Consider the following 23,468-nt stretch of genomic DNA (forward strand, 5'->3'; position numbering starts at 1 on the left):
GGTCTCTCCTCATGGTCCCATTAATGGCTGTGGTCAGCCCTCAGCAACAACAGCAGGTCATCAGATAAACACCATCTAAACTCTGGGCCTGGCACATTGGGCCCCACCCCTCCTGTTAAGCAATAATCCTGCAGTCCTCCAGACTAAGCATCCCAGACTCAACCACATTTGAGCTTTTCATTCAACCTTAAGACTCCAATACCAGGACCTGGGGTCATTAGCTCATACTCACTCTCCACATCCCTGTGATGCATAGACTGCACCTTTTACATCTTTGGAACCCACAGATGCACTCCCTCCACCACCACAACTACCCTCCTGCCCCATAGCACAGGGATATCCCTAGATTTTCCTCATATCACTTGGCACACAGCATCGAGACAATATTTGCTTGACAAACTCAAATGGAATCCAATATTATCCAGACCTCCAATGGCTTCCAGTACCAAGGGAGTCCAGAATTCTGCTAGGAAAGCCTCCCCTTCATAGAAAGCTGGCTCTGTTCTTTGCTTCAACCTCACCAACCATAACTACATGCATACCTCAGATATCTTTGGCCCTCTTCAACTTCCTGTCCCCTCCAGTCACACCAAAACCTCATTCAAAACTAGCCCCACTGGTCCTCTACCCCAGGCCTAACAACACACAGATGACCACAATGGACTCTGAAATAACCTACCATACTGACTGAAACACCTCATGCCCCACCTAAGGGTCACCACAAAATCCTAGGGAATATCATCCTGCCTCAATTACTCCTATGCCTCCACATTCCTCTCATGTTCAATTTTCCCTTGGAAACCTTGGTCACCTGCCAGATCATCATCCTGCCCACACTTCTCCCCAGCCACTTTTCTCCATCACCTGTGTACCCAATACTCTCCACCTTCAACCAGGTGTCCAAGTCAGAGGCTCAGTTCTTGGCCCACATCATCTTCTTGGACTGCTAACAGTATTACCACCAAGATCTGAAGATTCCCCCTTCTCAATGCAACCAACAGCTCCACCCTGGCTGACACAGCAGCAATCGTCTTTGGGACGCTCCATTCTGAAACCTTCCAAACTGTGTGCAATTGCCCACTTAATGCTTCCATTCAGTGGTCTCTGAAATGTCTCAGGCTTAATATGGCTGAAACAAACCTCCTGATACCCCACTGAAAACTGATCCCACTACCAACTACCCCATCTCCGTTGCTGGAACTTACATCCTTCCAGCTGTTAAGACCAAAAACTTTGGGATCATCCTCAATTCCTTTCTGTCCTTCACCTTCCACATAAACAAATCTGGATGACCTGATTTAAAAAAAAAAAAAAAAGGGTCCAGGATCCAACCACTTCTCCCACCTCGATGGAGAAGTCCTCCCGCCTCAGCCCCATGCCCCTTCCCGCATCCAACAATACTCATCTGGCCTATTACAGCCGCCTCCTTCCTGGTCATCCTTCTCCCTCCCTTATCTTAAGAGTCCATTCTCCACTATGCAGCCAGCCACACGACACCTGTTAAGACCTTGGTAAGATCACTTTACTCTTAATCAAACTTCTTATCTCCAGAATTGACACCTGACCTCAAAGGCAGCCACTCCAGCCCTGCCTTCTGTCCTCTTGTTTCCATGAGGAAAAAAAAGGAAACTTCAGTTCCCTTGGCACTCCCAGCTAAGTTGTACCTTCCAAGTATTTGCACATACTGGCACTGTTCCAAGGATAACCTTCCACACCTCTTTCAAGAAACAAGAATCCTTCCATATAATCCTCAGCCTAGACTCAGGACTGTGCCTAGAGTTTCTTCAAGTGCCCCCAGACACAAGGGCTGGGAGAGTGGCAGGCAGAGTCCCAGGAGACCTAAATTCCAGAGACCATATGGGAGGAGTCAGGACAGGTAAGGGACTGAGACTCCCTCCATTGACCTGTGTTGGCCTCATGAGCATTTCTTCAGCCACAGAAATGTGAAAAGAGGCAGGCCTCAGAGGAAGATCATCATGGCCAGGATCCATGGGCTCAGATAGATCTCCTCATATGCCTGCCCAGCCCCGGGGTCAGGTGACCTCCGCTGACTGTCTAACCTTTGTGCCCCAGCTAGGACTCTTACCAGGGGTGTGGCCTTGCAAGAGAACGCCACCTTCCGGGGCCTCACTGTCCTCGCAAAAACCCTTCCAATCTATTCTTTCCAAGCAACCTTCGAGAAACTGAAAACAATCAGACCGTGTCCCTCTTCTCTTCACTACCATCCATGGCTCCCTCGGAACAGAGGTACAGCACCTCCGCCCGCCAATCCCGGCGTGACCCCGCTTCAGGCTACCAGTTCCCCGACCTCAGAGTCCTCCCGCCTCCGCCGCACCCCCAACCCGCCCCTCCCCCGCAGCCCGCTCCAGCGCCTCACGCCAGCGCGCCGGCGCTCACACGAGGGGCCCCTGCCCACCGTCGCCTCCCTGTCCCGGACACCGGAGCCTGGGCCGCAGGGCTGCGAGCGGGCGTCCCGCGCTCGGGCCTTGAGGGTCTGGGTGGAGGGAGGGTGGGGAGGGCCCCGGGGACGAATGTTTACCTGTGCCGGGACCCTGGGCGCGGCCGCCGCCATCGGATTCGGGTTGCGGGGCGGACACCCGGGCTGGGGGTCTCTGTCCCAACCCCCGTAAGGGGCAGCCTAGGAGGCGTCGCCGAGCCGTGGACCCCAGTCTGCGCGGTGAGGACGGCGCCTCCTCCCGCCCCTTCTCTGATCCCGTCACCTCACCAGAGTTGTAGTACCTCTAAACCAAGGTAAACCCTAAGAAACCAAAATGACCGCCAAAAAGAGTACGCCAGGAGTCCCCCCGCCCCCCCAGTATGACGTGTTCGCGCAGAAGTGCCCTCTCCTGAGCCTTCATTGGCTCAGCGCCACCGGGCGTTCAGGCAAGAGCATTCTGGGTAACGTAGTTCCCACAGCTCTGCAGACTCCGTCCAGGATGTCCCCATAACTACCTCCCCGGCGTCAGGCAGCACCGCGAAGATCACGGGGAAATGGCCTCGCCCAGAAGAGACTGGAGCTTGCCTCCTTATGGAAGAGCAATATCCAAGCTTCTGGGTCCGTTGTTGCAAGCGATCGCAAAAGTGTTTTGAAACGTGTTATTTCAGACTCCATGAAGCCGAGCTTGCGTCAGAGGCCAAAGAATATTCTTTCAGATGCCCCCAAAGGGACACAGATCCAAATGGACATAGCCTTCCAGAGTTACTCTGTACAAAATGCGTTCGCTCCGTAGCTAGAAGCTAATAAAAATCATGCTATTGCTTTTCAAATGTAAGTGCCCCCGGGCATTGGAGTCAGTTTCGTTAGCTTGAGAATCTTAGGTTAGGGGCAGGAGAGAAGACTCCAGATAGGGTCGTGGTAACGCAAATAGAGGAGGAATGCATGTTGGCCACTCTAAAGCAGGTGGACAAGGGTAAGCCAGGCTCCGGTTCCCTCGGAAAATATCTTTCCTGCTTAAATTACCAGTAATTTATCCAAGCCGATGAGCAGTACCGCTTTATCTATAGCTTATTTCTGCTCCATATCCTGAAATATATTGTTCTTTTTTCGAAATGAAAACGGCACAACTCACTACTACGCCTAAAGACCTACTAACAAAACGTATTCTTCTTGTTCTCCTCTTGCTCTAAATGTATCAATAAAATGAATGAGGGAGAAGACAGAGGATCAGAAGGGAATAAAAGTTAAATCGAGAAAGGAGCCGAATAAATGTTTAAACTGAAAGGAGGGAAAAAAGAGCTCCTTTCTGTATTCTGGGTATGGGTAGCCACTTTGTGCAGCTGATAACCAAGTTGACACTGAGAGGACAAATGATGAGTCATTCATGGGCAGAGCCAGATTAAAACAATCCAACACAAAGGTAGAGAAAGTGCCAAAAACAGAAGATGAGAAGAGGCTTGGTGCAAGATCAAGTAGCCAGGAAAGGGCAAGGGGGAAGGATAGAAGGAATATGAGGGGCACAAATGTACGCACAAATGAGAGTGCCAAGTGAGGCTCAGATTTCTGATCTCACTTCTTTTGTATGTACACTTCTCACTACAGTGGGGGAACCTCAACCAGCCTCATTTCTAAGGACATTTTCTCTGTATTTATGACTCAAGTTTACATCTGTGCATCACAGTTCCTCCAGGAACTTACCTATACCTCTCTTCACCTATTCAGCATGTCCAGATGGGCTTGATTCTGCTGTCCCCAGTAGTCACCAGCTTCATGATAACTCCATTATCCTACTTCCTCAAAACACCAACCGGGAGGCCATCTTTAACCACCATACTAACCCTCATAGCATTCATGGTCAAATCATGTGCTACTTACTTTCAAAGAACAAAAATATCTATTTATATCTCTCAACTAAATATGTTAATAACTGATCCAACTGCCATCTCCTCACCCTTGATTTCTTATAGTTGTCTTTCAATGATCTCTCTACTTTCCTTGTTCATACATGGTCTAATCTTTAAATAGTAGGGAGACAGACTAATCTTTCCCAAGTAAAATCATGTCACTTCCCTTTCCAAACCTTTCAATGCATGCTTCTTTACAAATTAACACCTCAATTCTTGCAATAGGTTTAAAGAACAAACATGATCATATCTTAGCCCAACCCTACAAACTTTCTTCCTACAGGGATGGCTTGCTGCCTATTCCCTTCAAGCTATTAGCCAAATGCCATTATCAGAATGTTCTTTAATGCCCACACTGTCTAAAGTATTAATAGCTACTTCTTTGCCTTTATACAATTTTAAATTAAATTATAAATTACACGCTATAAAATATACCCTTCTGTATATTCCTCTAGGGGTTTTTGACAGCATATAGTTTTGTAATTACTACCAAAATCAATACACTGAATAGTTGGATCACACCAAAAACTCTTGTGCTCCTATGTGCCTCTGCCTATCCACAGACACTGGTAACCATATGTGATCTTTGTCTCTAGAATGTTAGAGACTCACTTTTCCAGAGATTCACATAAATGAAATCAAACAGCACAAGACCATTGAATCTAGCTTCTTTCACTTAGCTAATGCATTTGTGATTTATCCATGTTGTTTCATGTGTCAATAGTTCCTTCTTCCCATTACTGAATGGTAAATGACTCTAGGGATGCAGCCTAGATTTTACAGCTGAGATCCATTTGAACTTTGTTTACAGATTTTGGAAATTATTAGTAGAGCCACTATGAAAATTGTGAATACATATTTTTATTTCACATAGGTAAATACTCTGAATACATCACAGGGTTTTATGGTAAGTGTTTTTTTTTAATCAATTGTCCCAGGTTATGTTCCACCAGCAATGTATGAGAGTTCCAATTGCCCCACAACATCACCAACACTCGGTATGGTCAGTTGTTTTAGTTTTAGCTACTCAAATAGGTAAATAGTAGTATAGCATAGTAATTTCATTTTGCATTTTCCACAGAACGTTATATGTGCATAACTGTCATTGGTCTATATTCTTTGTAGAGAGATGTCTGACAAAATCTTTTACCCATAATTTTAAATTATTTTCCTAATATTTGAGTTTTCTAGTTAATACTTTTTAAATATTATGGATACAGGTCTTTTACCAAATGTGTGATTGCAGGTATTGTCTCCCCATCTGTGGCTCATCCTTTGTTTTTTTACAGAGCCTTTTGAAGAGTATTAGATCTTAATGGTGAAGAAGTGTAATTTCTCATTTTTTCTCTTATAACTTATTTTTGTTGTTTTATCTAAGAAGTATTTGCTTAACCATGGTAACAAAGATTTTCCTCCACGTCACTTGCTGTTTAGTATTAAGTCTATGATACATTCCTTTTAAAAATTTTATTTATTCATGAGAGACACAGAGCGTGAGAGAGAGAGAGAGAGGGAGAGAGAGGCAGAGACACAGGCAGAGGGAGAAGCGGGTTCCATGCAGGGAGCCTGACGTGGGACTCGCTCCCAGGTCTCCAGGATCACAACCTGGGCCAAAGGCACCGCTAAACTGCTGAGCCACCCGGGCTGCCCCTATGATGCATTCTGAATAAAAATTTAAAATAAGACTTACTGAAACATGGGTTAAATGATCAGGAAAAGAGATGAATTAAGGATGGAAAATTGCCACATTTTTGGAGAGCAATAAAGCAACTGTTAAGATGATGTTATTCATAGTGACAGAAAATGATTGAGACGGTTTTGAGGATAAGAGCTGGGAAAACTGCTCTATTTCAAGTACATTAAGATATCTGTTCGGGGGGCAGCCCCAGTGGCACGGCGGTTTGGCACCGCCTTCAGCCCGGGGCGTGATCCTGGAGACCCAGAATCGAGTCCCGCGTTGGGCTCCCTGCGTGGAGCCTGCTTCTCCCTCTGCCTGTGTGTCTCTGCCTCTCTCTCTCTCTGTGTCTCTCATGAATAAATAAATAAAATCTTTAAAAAGAAAGGTATCTATCAGAGAGGCAAATTGGGATGTCAAGTAAAGAATTGGAAAAATAAGTCTGGGGTTCAGGAAATATCAAGGGTAATGGGGAAAAATCTGGAGTGGGCAACATCAACCAACCTTATTGAAAACTCCCCAAAATTAATTGATCTGAGGATGCAGAAGTAATCATTGGACAAAAATGGAGTCATTGGTGACTTTGACAGGAATAGTCTTTATGGCCACAGAGCCAACTGGAATGGGCAGTGGGGAAGGAAGAGCCAGGAAACGTCAGGAATGGAATGGAGCTGTGGTGGAGGCAAGAGTGTTTTTCTTTCAGAGGAATAGATATGAGACCATATTTGGATGCTGATGGGAGATGACAGAGGAGAGATAAAGTAGAAACAGCAGAGTTGAAACCTTTCAGATGTCAAGAAAAGGTAGGATCCAGAGCCCACTTGGGGAGGTGGAGCAGAAGCCCTTCTTAAATTGTGATGATGAGAAGAGAGAGAATGGGAGTCCTGTGGTGACCCATTTCAAGTAGGGGATGGGGATACAGTTAGAAGGTACTCTTTATCCTTTTTTCTGAAGGAAGAATGACTTGAAGCCATCAGCTAAACATGAGGGAGCCACAGATCATGAGGTGGGTTTAGAGAGAAAGGAAAATCTTTGAATGAAAGTGAAGAACAAACATGGAGAGTCAAAGTGCCAGTCTTGTATGACACACATGGCATTCTGCAAAATAAACACATAATTATAAGCTCAGTGAATATTCCCAAAAGCTACACAACTCTTAAATCAGCATCTCAATCAATAAAAGGATAGCATCAGAAACCTATCATTTCTGTCAGCCTCATTTTCAATCCACCGAAGGGTTCTAACATCTATTTAAGTCAGGGGGAAAATATATGACTGCATATAGTAGGTTAAATCTCCCTACCATGTTCTAGGAATAGTATCCATTTATTTTTACACTATTGTTTTTGCTAATTAATGGACCATTCACTAATATACGAATATATGAAATTATCAAGAGATGCAGAATCCAGCAGAGGAAACAGAAGCCAATGAACTTGGTGGATTTAATCTTGAGCTCCATCCAAATACAAAGACTAGATCCTGCTTAATAACCTGGAAGCCATTGAGACAGCAATGAAGGAAACCCCTGTGCTCACCTCACTCTGTAATCATAAAAAACAAACTTACATGCAGCATCATCCAGGAAATACTGGGACCCAAAAGCCACCATCATTTGAGGGATCCCTTTGGAAAAAAGGACCACAGAGACGCCTAGGTGGCTTAGCAGTTGAGCATCTGCCTTTGGCTCAGGGTGTGATCCTGGAGTCCAGGGATTGAATCCTGCATTGGGCTCCCTGCATGGAGCCTGCTTCTCCCTCTGCCTATGTCTCTGCCTCTCTCTTTCTCTCTGTCCCTCATGAATAAATAAATAAATAAAATCTTTAAAAAAAAAAAAAAAAAAAGGACCACAATGTTGGCTAGGACCAGACAGAGAATCAGGTTTATGGGTCTCAACTTGTGTCCAGTGAACAAAGAGAATGTATAAAAACAAAGGAGGGATGGATTTCCTAGGATCCCAACTCCAGTCTGAGTGAGGAAGATAATCCCCAATTCCAATTTACCAGAATCCATTTTATTAATGTCTAAGGGTTGTTGAATTTTTTCAAAGTCAGTGGACTTAGTAGGAAAAAAAGCAAAAATAAATCTTACTATCACTATAGAGTAATTTTCTGTGCTTTTCCTAACTCATGTTTTCTCACTTGAGGCATGGTTTAACACTATATGCTTTTTTGTGCTTAATTGTGCAAAGACAATTCCCTGAAGAATTGCATTAGAAATAGCCTCAGGGGGGTGCCTGGGTGGCTTGGTAATTGAGCATCTGCCTTTGGCTCAGGGCATGATCCCGGGGTCCTGGGGTTGAGTCTGCATCCGGCTCCCCACAGGGAGCCTGCTTCTCCCTCCACGTGTGTGTGTGTGTGTGTGTGTGTGTGTGTGTGTGTGTGTGTGTGTGTCTCTCTGTGTCTCTCATGAATTAGAAAAAAAAAGAAAAAGAAATAGCCTCAGGGTCCATCATCTCTAAGGATCAGGTGAATGAATGAGGACACAATTACACAATAGACCTCCGTAACTGTAGAGACGAGTAAAGATCTCTAGACACTGATCCAGTCAGTATTATTTCAGAATTTTTCCCAACACAATTGAGAAATTATAGAGCATTTTGAGAATGAAGCAAATTTTTATGCTTACTTATGCATCTTTCATTTACAAGAAAAGTCTAGAATGCAGAAAGCTACCCAGCTGAAACAAGTCACGTAGGTGTATAAAAACACACGTAAGGAGAGAAGTCAAACATCTATGGAGTATGCCAGTTCACCATGTGTTATGAGCCAAACTCATTCACTTCTGAAGGGTGAATTTTAGGCAACCATTTGATTTTGGGTAACCCTCCTTCCATAACTTCATAGAATAACTCACTACTGCAACCCACTTCCACAAACAAATTTCTGGCTTTTAAGATTAAATGCTGTATTAAAGTATTTATGTGTTTCTCAAACTTTTAACATGTATAAAACTGTGCTATGGCATTTATTAGGATTCTATCTTCTTTTTCTATGTTTTACTGATGATATTTTGAGGATCTTTAGAAGCCCTGTGATTTTTATTTTGGATTTTGCACAGCTTTGTGATTTTTAGGAACACACGGGTTCCATTACAGCACAACGGACTTTGTGGACTTTCCTCCAGAATATATTTTTTAAAGATTTTATTTATTCATGAGAGACACACACAGAGAGGCAGAGACACAACACAGGCAGAGGGAGAAGCAGGCTCCCTGTGGGGAGCTGGATGCAGGACTCGATCCCAGGACCCCAGGATCACGCTGAGCCAAAGGTAGATGCTCAACCACTGAACCACCCAGGTGACTCTCTCCATAATATATTCTTAAGTAAAAAACTATTGTCCAGAACACATACATACACACACACACACGCACACACACATACACCGTGTGTACAACTAGAAGAATCTGTATGAGATCAGTGATAGTATTCATGCAAATATCACTGTTGTGATACTGTAATATGGTCTTAGAAAATGTCACCATTGGAGAAACTGGGTAAAACACACAAAGGATCTGTCTGTAACAATTTTTACAACTACATGTAACTTGTAATTTTCACGATAAATATTTCAATTAAAGAATCCAAAAAAAAAAAAAAGAATCCAAGGAATACATATATCAAAAAATTCCTACAAAGTATCTTAAAGCCCTTCACTTATCTTGTTTTGACAAAATCAACTAGTATTGATAAATTTTAAAAACAAGCCTTTTAATTAAAATTTGGCAAAAATAACACTAAAATTAGGTAATTTTATGGAAAATGGAAGCAAAAGTTAAAACTACTAAACTATGAGGATCAGAAGTAACAGCAGAAACAACCGTATAGCCCAAGATGATATGTGTAAACACATTTTTATAATATAAATATCTTATTTAACATAATTCATAACTCAAACATAGATATTTTGGCAATATTCCTAACATGTCCTAATTATAAAATATAAAAATTATAAGAATAAGTTAAAAACAAGGGAAATTAAGACAATGGGTACTAACATTTTATACTGAAAAAGAAAAAAATAGAAAAGTCTGGGACACAGAACTTTTCTAAAAAAGAAAAGCATCTAAAAAAAAGCATCTAAAAAAAATCACATACATATGTGTATGGATATATTTTTACTGAGAAATATAAATACCAACTTAATAAGAAACTATTTATTGGAGTGCCTGGGTGGTACAGATGGTTAAGCGCCTGAATCTTGGTTTTGGCTCAGGTCATGATCTCAGGGTCATGAGATCGAGCCCCGAGTTGGGCTCTACTCTGAGCAGAGAGTCTGCTTGGGTTTCTCTCCCTCTGCCCTTCCCCCTACTTTTGCTCTCTAAAATAAATAAATAAATCTTTTTAAAAACCACATTGATTATGTACTTCATGTGTTTCAGGCACATTTCTAGAAACATGAAATGTACCAGTGCACAAAATGTGGATAGAAATTTCCCTCCTGGGGCACTTGGGTGGCTCAGTGGTTGAGCATCTGCTTCTGGCTCAGGTCATGATCCTGTGGTCCTGGGATCGAGTCTCATATCACACTCCCTGCAGGGAGCCTGCTTCTCCCTCTGTCTATGTCTTTGCTTCTGTGTCTCCCATGAATAAATAAATAAAATCTTTTTTATTTTTATTTTTATTTATTTATGATAGTCACAGAGAGAGAGAGAGGCAGAGACACAGGCAGAGGGAGAAGCAGGCTCCATGCACCGGGAGCCCGACGTGGGATTCGATCCCGGGTCTCCAGGATCGCGCCCTGGGCCAAAGGCAGGCGCTAAACCGCTGCACCACCCAGGGTTCCCAAATAAATAAAATCTTAAAAAAGAAAAAAAAAAGAAATTTCCCTCCTGGAACTTACTCCATAGTTGATGGAAAACACAATACACAATTCATAAATGATATTGAGTTGCATACTGTTATAGAAGGTGATGGGTCCTAAGAAAAGAAGAACAGTGAATGGGTGATGAAGAAGTTAGGAGTTTGGAATGGGTTGAGGCAATAAACTGGGTATCTATATATGGCCTTGTAGTGAAGATAACAACACAGGAAATATTTTAGGTGGTTTATTTCTTCCTTGACAATTGTTACATATCCATCATCTTGCCTTACTGAATGAAACTAGAACTCCAGGATAACTGAATAAGACAAAGGAGCAACTATTTATTTTCCCTTTGTTTTAATCCCATAGGACAATCTTAGTAATGGATGATAAGGTATAATATTTGTAAGAGTTTCTTTGTAGACATCATTTATAAAATTAAGGAGGATTGCTTCTATCCTTTGTATCTATTTCAGTATAATAACGCTAAACAATTGGCAAATTGAAATTTTTTTTAGCAAATTGAAATTTGATGTAAAAATTACCATTTATAATATCATCAAATGTAGAAAATACTTGGAGATATATAAGATACGTGAGGCCTGTAAAAAAAACTAAAAAACACTGCTAAGAGGGACGCCTGGCTCACTCAGTCAGTGGAGCATGTGACTCTTAATCTTAGGGTTGTGATTCAAGCCCTGCATTGGGTGACTTAAAAATAAATAAAAAATAAAATAAAATAAAATTAAATTAAATTAAAATAAAATAAAATAAAATAAAATAAAATAATAAAATAAAATAAAATCCCCATTATGAACAAAAATTCAGTAAGATTTAAGTAAAAGGAGACATATGATGTTTATGGATTGGGACATTCAGTATTTCTTCTAAATTGAAGATTAAACGCAGTCTCAATCAAAATCCTTGTTTGCTTTTTTGTGATATAGAAATTGACAAGTGGATTCTAAAATTCATATGGAAAGGTGAAAGACCAAGAATGACCACTCAAATTTGAAAAAGAAGACAGTTGTAGGAGTACATGACCTTGGTTTCAAGACATATTACAAAAACAAATTATTCAACACAAAAAAGTATAGAATAAAATAGATAAATACAACAGAAGAGAGTCCAGAAATAAACATACACATAAATGATTAACCTTCAATGAAAATACAAAAGCCAATTTAAGGGAGAAAAAAAAAATCTTTTAAATGAATATGGGTATCATATTTTTTTTCTTACTTTTTTTTTTTTTTTTTAAGTAATCTGTATGCCCAAATTGGGGACCAAACTCATGACCCTGAGATCAAGAGTCACATGCTCTACTGACTCTACTGAGTCTACTGAGCCAGCCAGCTGCCCCTGGGTATCCTTTTTTTTTTTTTTTTTTTTTTAATTCATTCAGAGAGAGAGAGAGTCAGGCAGAGACACAGGCAGAGGGAGAAGCAGGCCCCATGCAGGGAGCCCGATGCGGGACTCAATTCCTGGTCTCCAGAATCACGCCCTGGGCTGCAGGCGGCGCTAAACCGCTGCGCCACCGGGGCTGCCCTATTTTTTTTTAAAGATTTTAGTTCTTAATTCATGAGAGGCACAGAGAGAGAAGCAGAGACATAGGCAGAGGGAGAAGCAGGCTCCTTGCACAGGGAGTCCAATGGGGAACTTAATCCCTAGACCTGGGATCACACCCTGAGCTGAAGGCAGATGCTCAACGGCTGAGCCACCCAGTTGTTCCCATATAAAATTTTTTTTTTTAATTAAGAATGTCCAAAAGTAGGGATCCCTGGGTGGCGCAGCGGTTTGGCGCCTGCCTTTGGCCCAGGGTGCGATCCTGGAGACCCGGGATCGAGTCCCACATCGGGCTCCCGGTGCATGGAGCCTGCTTCTCCCTCTGCCTGTGTCTCTGCCTCTCTCTCTCTCTCTCTGTGACTATCATAAATAAATTAAAAAAAAAAAATGTTCAAAAGTTAACTGAGAAAGGCACATTTACATCAGGAAAAAAAAAAAAGAAAAAACTTACAGAAAGAAACATAGGGGGATCCCTGGGTGGCGCAGTGGTTTGGCGCCTGCCTTTGGCCCAGGGCGCGATCCTGGAGACCCGGGATCGAATCCCACATCGGGCTCCCGGTGCATGGAGCCTGCTTCTCCCTCTGCCTGTGTCTCTGCCTCTCTCTCTCTATCTCTGTGTGTGACTATCATAAAAAAAAAAAAAAAAAAAAAAACATAGGAAAAGGGGATCCCTGGGTGGCTCAGTGGTTTGGCACCTGCCTTCCGCCCAGGGCGTGGTCCTGGAGTCCCGGGATTGAGTCCCATGTCGGGCTCCTTGCATGGAGCCTGCTTCTCCCTCTCTGCCTGTGTCTCTGCCTCCCTCTCTCTTTCTCTCTCTGTGTCTCTCATGAATAAATGGAGTCTCTATTTTTTTTTTAATGGAGTCTTTAAAAAAAAGAAACAGGAAAAATTATGTCTTTAAATTTGGCAAACTTTTTTTTATATACAAGATCAAAAGGATATTCAGTAAAAGAACAGACAAATTAGACTTCATTAAAATTTTTAAAATTTTTCACAAGAACAGTGATTGAAAAGACAAAATCAAGACTGGAAGAATATATTGGCAAATATTTAAAATAGAAGATTTTTATCACTAATCCATGGACAAATGTCAAAACTCAGTAATTACGATGGAAAATCATATAAACAGAAATTTCAAAAAAGAGATGATGGTTGGAAATTAACACACGAAAAAACCTCTAAACACCATGTCATTAGGGAAATACAAATTAAAATTACAAGGTGTCACTACTCACCTATTACATTGCTGAAATTAGGAAGCCTGACCATACCAGGTATAAAGATATAAAGCAACTGGAACTCTAGTAATGGTTTTTCTGGTGAGAATGTAAACTGGTATCACCACATTAGATTATCCTTTATTAAGTTAGACATTTAACTACTCTGTGACACAGGAATGCACGGCTACATATTAATCACAAAGCCCTGCAATCTTTCCCAGGACACCTTGAGAAGCAATACAAATTAAGCCCAAATAGGAATAGGAACTATTTTCTGACTTGTACTATGCCTCTGATATTGACATTATGACTCACAAAAGCTATTCAACCCTTCACACTGGAAACCACAATTCTATCCTAAACCTAACCCGAAAGGGCACATAACCTCCAAACTTCAAGGTGACTTAAACAATAAGGTGTTTGTCAATGCATGTCAATGCACAACAGTCAATGGTGAGGCAAACAGTTTCCTAGCTGGGACACTTGGAGTAGGCATAAATCTATCATGAGAATCACATGAAAGAATAGCATCATGAAGGAAACCTCTGTGATCCACCAAGAACCCAGACTGCTCCTATCAACAAAGCTGGGTCTCATCTACACCCCATGCAGCTCAATTAGGCTATTACATACAATTTCCTTCAGGATTTGGAGCACAAAGATCTATATCCCCTGAACACACTGGGAGACTGATGGATGCTGTGGGGACATGCAACATTGTAGAAGAGAGATACCTTCTGCCAGAGGCACTCTGCACATCCGAAAGTCAGGTTAGCTGAAGAAACAGTCGCAAGCACCTGATACCTGTAGTGATTTGGAGATCCTCATAAATAAAAGGTTCAATTGGTCAATCCCATGGAAAGTCTACACTCTGGTGTGTTGTTAAACTTGGTGACAGTGCATTCCCTTGTGGCTAAGGACTTTCTCTACTATGAACTTCACAGTGCCTGATGAAGCAGTATCTTCCAATAAAAATCTTTCCACATTTGCTGCACAAAAAGGCTTTTCTCCAGTGTGGACTTTGTGGTGCTGAACAAGTCTATCCTTGAGGCTGAAGGCTCTCCCACATTCATTGTACTCAAAGGTTCTTTCTCCAGTTTGGATTCTCTGTGCTCAAGATTTCTTTTATAAATGGAGGACATCCCAGATTCATTACACTTATTCAAGGCCTCTTTCCAGCATGAACATTTTGGTGTTGAACGTGAGTGGATCAGTGATCAGTGTCTAAAGAATTTCCCACATTCATTATATTCATATGGCTTTTCTCTAGGGTGAACTCTCTGGTGTTCATTGAATTCAAACATTTTTATGAAGGTTTTCTCATGTTTGCTACATGAGAAACTTTTCTCCGATATGGATTTTCTGGTACAAAAGAAATATTTTTCTGTGGATGAAAGATTTCCACATTTACTGCACTGAGACGGCTTTTGCCAGTGTGGACTTTCTGGTGTTTAAAGAGGGTGGAGCTGTGTCTGAAGAACTTCCCACATTTGCTGCACTCAAAAGGCTTTTCTCCAGTGTGGATTCTCTGGTGCTCAAGAAGTCTGCTTTTGTAGACAAAGGACTTTTCACATTCACTGCACTTATAAAGTCTTTCTCCAGTGTGGATTCTCTGGTGTTCAAGAAGTCTCTTTTTATAGATGAAGGCCTTTCCACATTCACTGCACTTATGAGGCCTTTCTCCAGTGTGAACTTTCCAGTGATGATTAAGACTAGATTTGTGTCTCAAGAACTTCCCACATTCGTTACACTTGTAAGGCTTTTCTCCAGTATGGATTCTCTGGTGCTCAAGAAGTATTCTTTTATAGAAGAAGGACTTTTCACATTCATTGCACTTATAAGGCCTTTCTCCAGTGTGGATTCTCTGGTGATCAAGAAGTCTCCTTTTATGGATGAAGGACTTCCCACATTCATTGCATTTATAAGGCCTTTCTCTAGTGTGAACTTTCCAGTGATGAATAAGACTGGGTCTGTGTCTAAAAAATTTCCCACATTCATTACACTCATAAGGCTTTCCTCCAGTGTGGATTCTCTGGTGCCTTAGAAGTATTCTTTTGTAGAAGAAAGACTTCCCACATTCACTGCACTTATAAAGCCTTTCTCCAATGTGGATTCTCTGGTGCTCAAGAAGTCTCTTTTTATAGATGAAGGACTTTCCACATTCATTGCACTTATAAGGTCTTTCTCTAGTATGAATTCTCTGGTGCTCAAGAAGTCTACTTTTATAGATGAAGGACTTCCCACATTCACTGCACTTATGAGGCCTATCTCCAGTGTGAACTTTCCAGTGTTGATTAAGACTAGATTTGTACTTAAAGAATTTCCCACATTTGCTACACTCATGAGGCTTTCCTCCAGTGTGGATTCTCTGGTGCTCAAGAAGTCTTTTTTTGTAGATGAAAGACTTTTCACATTGACTGCACTTATGAAGGCTTTCTCCAGTGTGAGCACTCTGCTGCTCTGTGTATTTAACCTTTTTGTGGGAGGCTTGCCCATGTTCACTGTGTTGCCCTTGCAGAGTGTGAGACACTGCGCTTCTCCCCTTGCCTCTCTGTGGATGCTCTCTGCTGGGGATGGTCTGGTGCTGGACAAGGCCCACAGTCCCCAAGGAAACATCCTCAGCCTCTCCACAGGTGAAAATACTGTCTGACACAAGGATTTTGTTCTTCATGAACAAAGCCCTGCTCTCTTCCCTTTCAAGATCCTTCTCTCCATGGTTCTGCTTCTGGTGCTGCTGTAGGTATGAACTGAATAAGCACAGTTTTCCACAAGGCCCACAAGTGCATGGTTTCAGGCCAGCGTGAGTTCCTTTGTGTTCAGCCAGGTACAAGATGTCTTTCTCCACTGAGACACACATATTGCAGGAATGAACCTTTGGGATAGATCGGCCTGGATCTGAAGTTCTGGCCTGTGGCACTCTTTCCACAAAAACACACTGCTCAAAAAAAGCTTCCTCAGCGTTTACCCCATGCCAACAACCTAAGAGCAGAAAAATGCTGGTGAAGTGTATATAGACTTTGGTGAGACAGAACAGCCCATTACAAATGTGTGTAGGACACAACCAGGACTGAGTCCATGGGTTTGTTTTCAAGACAAAGGAGCCAGGATCAGGTGGAGGAAGGGGACATTGTGTAGTACCAGGCCTCTGATGGTTATAAAACAGTGTGGGGGGAAGGAAGGTACAGAGGCCTCAAAACTAGCAAGAAAGTAGGATACAGTGATGTGCCAGCAAGACAGGTCTGGTACAACTCCCTCCTCTGCCAGTGGTTCCCAGCAGGACCTTGTCTGCTTATGACAAGTGTGTGCTATAAAGAATGTGTATCCCACCCCAGAAAAAGGCAACTGCCTCTGGGTAGCTGGTGGTCAATCATTCAGGGCTATGCACACATGTCATGACATATGGAGGGTAGGCCAATGCTACAGAACATTACAGAGAGAGAGAATTGGGTAAAGATGTGAGAGACACAGATGTAAGGGACAGTCAGGACTAGAAGTCACAGCAGAAATGACAAGTGGGCGAAATGTCAAGCATGGGGAGGAAGGACTGAAATGAGTTGTAGCTATGAGTCTTGGCACTAAAATAATTGTGAGCAAAGGACATTTTCCTGGTATGGCATATACAAAGTCCTGTAATCATGCCTTCCCACTGCTCCAGGCCTAGGATCCCATTAATCTCCTTTCCTATGGTTAGAGAAGTATCTGAGCTGTTAGGAACTCACGATTCTCCTCTACTTCTCAGCTCAACCTAGACAATTTTCTGGAACCCAGCAGATTGAAGTCCTCAGGAGAAAACAAGGCAGTTAAGTGGCCAACATTGGCCCAGAGTGACTGTACTCATAGACTACAAGAAAGAAATCTATTACTAAAAGGATTTTGAAGACAGTCTTGCAAAAAGAATTAGGGTTGCCTGTAAATACTAACCATGTCAGTATCTATAATTTCCAAGACAGGCAGTACACAAAACAGAAGGGGACAGAGCCTGTGACACAGATCTTCCACAAATGGAAACAGTCAACACAGAAAAGGTAGGGCAAAGCTAATCAGCATTGATCAGGCAGGTACAAGACTCAGAAACCAAACCTTTCAGTGAGAGGCTTCAAGGCAGAACACCCTGGAAGTTTCATAAAGCCCAGGCCCAGCAAACACAACACCCATGCCAAGAAACCAGGGAAGGAAGCAGTGCCCATGGCCCAGCTCTGAGAGGGACAGAGACCCTTGGGAAAAGGAGCAGAGCACAGCCCCACATAAGACAATGGTGTGGAAATGAGGTTCCTTACCCAGAGAGGCTATAAGTGCCAAGTTCTCCAGCATCACGTTGCAGTACAGGTGTCTCTGAGCCTCATCAAGGAGCCTCCACTCCTCCTTTGAGAAGTACACAGCCACATCCTCAAAGGTCACATGGCCCTGTTGTGATGAGGGCAGAGGAGTGCATAAGCAGCCTCTCTAACCAAGACCCCCAGGCCATGGCCATGGCTCCTCAACTCAGAGGAGATCCTAGGTCCTTCTCCAACTCAGCTCCTCAACTCAGAGGAGATCCTAGGTCCTTCTCCAAAGGTACCTGCTCTTCCTCATGTCAAACTCCTCATTCTGTCAATCATCAATAAGAATTGATGGGGAGAGAGGTTCTTACCTGTCTGTGCTCTAGGCTGATGCACAGAGTGAGTCCCTGCCACTCTCTTCACAGTCAACTCCCCTGGGATCATACAGATCATGCCCCATATGTCACTTATGCTCAGCCTTCTGGCTTAAACCCTGAGTACAAGGACACTCAGTGTGTCCTCACATTCCCTCCCCATTTGCACAGCACTCCTCTCTCACATGCCAGGCCAAGACCACTCACTCACGATACCACTGCCACTTATGGTCCTTGTCATAGGCACCTCTCTGGCTTCCCCATATGCCATTCTGCACATGGCACCCAGACAGTGACTGGCAAATGCAGCAGGATCCAGGGTTACCCCAGGCCTCTAATAGACCCTCCTGCCAAAGGCAGTCCCAGCAATGCTCTAAGGACTGTCCCACCTGGCCTGGCCCTGTCTTCCAATTTCAGCCACCTAATCTGTGTAGAATTCAGACCCCCTAAGCCCTCCTCCTCAGTTTTGCTTGTTCTGTCCCCATACCAGTCACACTTTTCCTCTCTCCACCTCCTCTCATTCACAGCCCAGTCCCACTTCTCCTACCGCAGCCCAAGAGACTATCAGCTGACCTCCTTTTCCCTTTAGCTAATCTGTTACCATCTGACACTCTTCAGGTTCCAGCAAGAGCTGTCACAAAACAACCTGTGGAGGGAAAAAAGTACCATGCCTTCCTCAGTGTCATCTGATCTCCATTACTGCTCTGCCTTTCAATAAATCTTGCATCCAACCTCTGGGAATCCTGTGCCACCACCTGGACCCCCATAGAAGGCCTGTTCCCTTATACCCCCCACCCCCATACACACACACTCATGGTCACTGTACTTCCTCATGTCTTAGTGATGACAGCCATCCCTATCCAGGTGCCCAAGTAAGTGAGCCAGTCCATGGAGAATATCCTTCCATCCTTCCCCTGTAATGGCATTGCCAACATGATCTTCAGGGTGTATCCTCTTATATGTGACATGGTCTATATGCCTGCCACCACGGAGGAAACCTGAACCCCTTCCTTGAAATCCAGATGTGTGTTTCCAGATGCCCACTTGCCACCTCCACTCAGGGATCCCTGCAATAGCTCAGATGCAACATGGCAAAAACCTAACTCCTGATAGCGCTGCTGTTAAATACTCCTGCTATGGACTTCCATCTCAGGTATGGCACTTTCACACTTCCGGCTAAAGCCAAATATCCTGGAGTAATCCCAGATTCTCTCACTCTGTACAGCAGAAAATCACCCCTACTTACAAAATAGCCTGGAAACAAAACAATCTTCTCCAGCTAGGAGCCAGTGCTATGATCCGGCTACCATTAACCTTCACCAAGACTGCAGTCTCCACTGGGGTCTCCTTGCCTCTACCTCACCCCCACAATCTATCCTCCACTCTGCAGGCAGAGTAGCCTGTTTAGACCTGAGTCGGGGGATCCCTGGGGGCGTAGCGGTTTAGCGCCTGCCTTTGGCCCAGGGCGTGATCCTGGAGACCCGGAATCGAATCCCACGTCGGGCTCCCGGTGCATGGAGCCTGCTTCTCCCTCTACCTATGTCTCTGCCTCTCTCTGTGTGTGTGTGTGACTATCATAAATTAAAAAAAAAAAAAAAAAAAAAAATTTTAGACCTGAGTCGGATCACTTCCCTTCTTTGCTCCAAACTTTCCACGGACTCACTACCCTCAACAGAGGTTCAGTTCCTCAGGCTGCTACTCGAGGACTGACTCTTGCCCCTCAATCTATTCCCAACAGATTTAATGGAGTTCTGCAGTTCAGTGAATACTCCAATGTGGACATGCTGGTTCTTGTGCCAGGAAACCTTTCATCATTTCACCTTATGGACTAGAGAAATGGGACAATTCAACACGACTTCTGACCTTGATTAAGGACCCTGCACCTGAGATGACCCAAGGGCCCAGAAAGAAGGGCCTCATCATGTCACTATCTCCTTTATGTATGTACCAGGACCATGGAGATGGGGATCAGGGTCAGTGAGCACAATGTCCCAGCACTTACTTCTATTATTTCAATGTGTTCACCATCCTGGAGGCTCCGTGAATCTCACTGCTCAACAATACCTCCAACTCCTCTCCCATCTGGGAGGTGGGGGGTAACTAAAAATTGAAATATCTTTTTTTTTTTTTTTAACATTGTATTTATTTATTTTAAAGTAATCTCTCTACCCAACTTGGGGCTCAAATTCACATCTCCAAGATTAAGAGTCTCATGCTTTTCCAAGTGTAAACTTCTAATCATCCAGTCTTTCTGGTGATCGGCCTCAACTTGAGGATATCTAGGAGCCTCACCCCAAGTCATCTCATTAAAATAAACTCCTGCGTGATAAAAGGGGACAGTTAGGATAACAAAAAACACTCCTAACACCCAGAAAATTCTAAGGGTTTTAGGAGATATATGGTGAGTCCATAACAAAATCCAAATACACACACACACACACACACATTTTATCACAAAGCCGAGTCCATAACAAAATCATACACACACACACACACACACACACACTTTATCACAAAGGCATATTGTCATTTTAATCAATTACTACTTGCTTACATAAGCTTAACTGGCTAAAGCTATACCGTTTTGAACTTGTACTTCCTAGGTGAGCTGAGGCACCTATGAGATCTTGACAGCCTGGGCTGCTCCACCAGCCAGGCTGGCCCTTCCTTGACTCCACAGGGAATAGACTGTCTGCTGAGTCTTCAGAGCAGAGAATCTCACACACTCTCACATCTTCCCTTCCATCTCCATCCCAGCACGGCTCCTTAACTCATTACACCCTCCCCACCCCCCATAAAGCCCTGGACCACGGGACCCTCCCATCTGCAAGGCACTCTGCCTGCCCTCCAGCCCCAGACCTCTCTTCATCTCCGGACCTATCTCACAGAAGGGTCCAGATTTTCCATCCTAAATTTGAGATCCAGGCTTGGTCCTGGTTCCAAGACTTAGGCTGTCATTATCCGAACATCACTGAGCCAGCTTACCCCAGTCCAGACCAGAGCTTGTATGTCACTTCTATTTTGGGAATCTCGGAAACAGTATGTCCAAAATCCAACTCCTAAACTCTCCCTGACACCTGCTCCTCACACCAGTTTTCTCGTCTCAGCGTTCTGGTCCAGAAACTAGCGTCACTGTTTCGAGTCTTTTGCAGCATTCTCCCCCGCTCCCTAAGTCCGTGCTCCCCGGAGCCTTTGAAAGACTGAAACTTCAACATCCTCCCAGGTCCCTAGAGCCCTCGCTCCGACCGCCCAGCTGCTCCCTGCAGCGGGAGTGGGACCCCAGCTCTCCCGGGCGCCCCCACGGTCCCTTCCACACACATTCCACTGGCGGCCAGAAATGGGGGCCCCTTCCTCGAACGCCCCAGGTTCTGGGACCCGGAGCCTGGACTGCAGTGTCCTGAGCAGGAGACTCCTCCTTGGGAGGAGTCCCGAGAACACACTCTCACCTGAGCCAGGTACTTTAGCCTGGCCGTCGCCATAGTAACCTGCGGGTTCAACCGGGCCAGGGGACGCGGGATAATGGCGGAGACTGGCAGGAGGCCCCGAAGTGGGTCGCTGCAGCCGCGCTCACACGGAACCTCACACCCGCTCCGTTGCAAAGCACACAAGTCTTTCGCTCCTCTAGGATCTAGTTTCCTCAGCCAGACGCACGAACGAGCAGCCCGTGGCCGGAAACACTGCCTCCAAGCGAAACAGGCGGGAACTCCCACCCCCTGGTCTTTCGTCCTCGTGGAAACTCTGCTCCCTTATTGGTCACTGTGATCCGGAAGCTTGGCGCACAGTCTTCTGGGTAATGTAGTTCCTCTAATCCTCAGCTTGCTGTGGGGGTAAAAGCCACTCCCCCTCGCCTGCGGATTGATGGCCGAATGGTCCCTAGGAGAGGACAAATTAAGACCATTGCAAGTGGGGCTCCTGGGTGGCTCAGTGGTTGGGCGTCTGCTTTCGGCTCAGGTCATGGTCCCGGGGTCCTGGAATCGAGCCCTCCATCGGGATTGCTGCGGGGAACTTGCTTCTCCTTCTCCCTCTGCCTATGTCTCTGTGGAACCTACTTCTCCCTCTGCCTATATGTCTCTGCCTCTCTCTGTGTCTCATGAATAAATAAATGGAAAAGTCACGTCGGGTTGAGTCTTAGAGTCTTTGAGACACCAAAACCTGTTAACCGTAAAACAAAACTGCCACTTATTTTACCAGCCAAAGAAGGTCTTATTTAGGAATAAAAGAGAATTATAATCCAAGATAAACAAACTACAGCAAAATCGTAGGCAGTCGAAGGACAAAGGAGAGGTTCCCAGTTTTATGGAGAAAAGGAGTGAGTTGGGAAGGCTGTTATAAACTACAAGTCCCGTGGAATAAACTGGGAGTTCGAAGAAGAGGGACTTTTCATTGGCTGAGTTGTTGAGTTGGAGGATAAGGGAAGTTTTCTTTCTTCAGCTGGGATAGTGAAGTAGTATCCATATGCTAGGTCAAGTGTATCTCTTCCTATTGGGTCTGCAATTGACTCAGTGGTAATGCGTAAGAGCTCCCTTTGCCGAAACTTCCTCACTACATTTTTTTTTTCCCTCACTACATTTTAGTGAGGTTTCGGGATTATTGCTGTTCATGTATATGTGTGAATATATATACCTATTAAAAGAATCCACTTTAACCTGATTTCTCAACATAAACATTGATGCAGGATTACAAACCATGCAAAGTATTAGAAAACTGAGGTAAGACACAGTCCTTAATTTTTGTGTTTTTTTAAAAATATGTTTTCTTTCTAAAAGACTGTCAAGAGAAAATCTTGGAGAAATTTTCAAGTAAGAAAAATCAAGGCATTGGGGCGCATGGGTAGCTTAATCAGTTAAACCCAGCTCATGCTCTCTCTTGCTCTCTAGCAAATAAATAAATAAAACCTCAAAGGAAAAAAGAAAACTCAAAGCATTGAGATTTGGAATAAAAAATGTGAATTATATACAACAAAATTCTGTTGCCTACGGTTTTGCTAGTATGCTTCATCATTGGCTACAAAGTAAAGATATAAAAGTAGATATCACATATCCATTGTTGACACTATTTGCTAATTTGCCATGATTGGTGGTGTTGCAAGGCAAAACCACTAAGATATTGTGCTAAAATACTATTTTGGGGGTGACTGGTAAGGTGAAGTGTTGAAAATAACAGTTATAAATGTAAAAATCCCAACATTATTTTGGAATTTTAGAAGCTATTCATAAATGTCATAAGT

General features: G+C 43.7%; 2 protein-coding genes across 5 annotated transcripts in view; both read right to left on the reverse strand.

Moving 5' to 3' along the window:
* The window catches only part of LOC112644923 (zinc finger protein OZF-like), a 34,617-nt gene extending 12,793 nt beyond the window's left edge, over positions 1-21,824 (reverse strand). Inside the window, exon 1 of one of the 4 annotated variants that reach the window (XM_025423712.3) lies at positions 21,688-21,824. Coding sequence is in view for 2 of the 4 variants with exons in the window: in XM_025423710.3 (XP_025279495.1) it covers positions 2,540-2,572 (33 nt within the window). In the remaining 2 variants the exon portion in view is untranslated. Of the gene's footprint in view, positions 1-2,539; positions 2,829-14,342; positions 14,478-21,687 lie in introns of those variants that run through there. The other 3 variants (XM_025423711.3, XM_025423710.3, XM_025423713.3) reach the window with 3 other exon arrangements.
* Positions 13,265-21,820, reverse strand: LOC112644921 (zinc finger protein 883-like). Its single transcript, XM_025423708.2, has 3 exons — positions 21,688-21,820; positions 17,886-18,012; positions 13,265-16,587 (listed from the first exon to the last, which is right to left on the reverse strand). The coding sequence occupies exons 1-3, from the start codon at positions 21,718-21,720 to the stop codon at positions 14,915-14,917; spliced, it is 1,833 nt and encodes a 610-aa protein (XP_025279493.1). The 5' UTR covers positions 21,721-21,820; the 3' UTR covers positions 13,265-14,914.
* Positions 21,825-23,468: the final 1,644 nt, after the last annotated feature.

The sequence above is a fragment of the Canis lupus genome, chromosome 1, assembly GCF_003254725.2.
Source record: "Canis lupus dingo isolate Sandy chromosome 1, ASM325472v2, whole genome shotgun sequence".
NCBI classification, from domain to species: domain Eukaryota; kingdom Metazoa; phylum Chordata; class Mammalia; order Carnivora; family Canidae; genus Canis; species Canis lupus.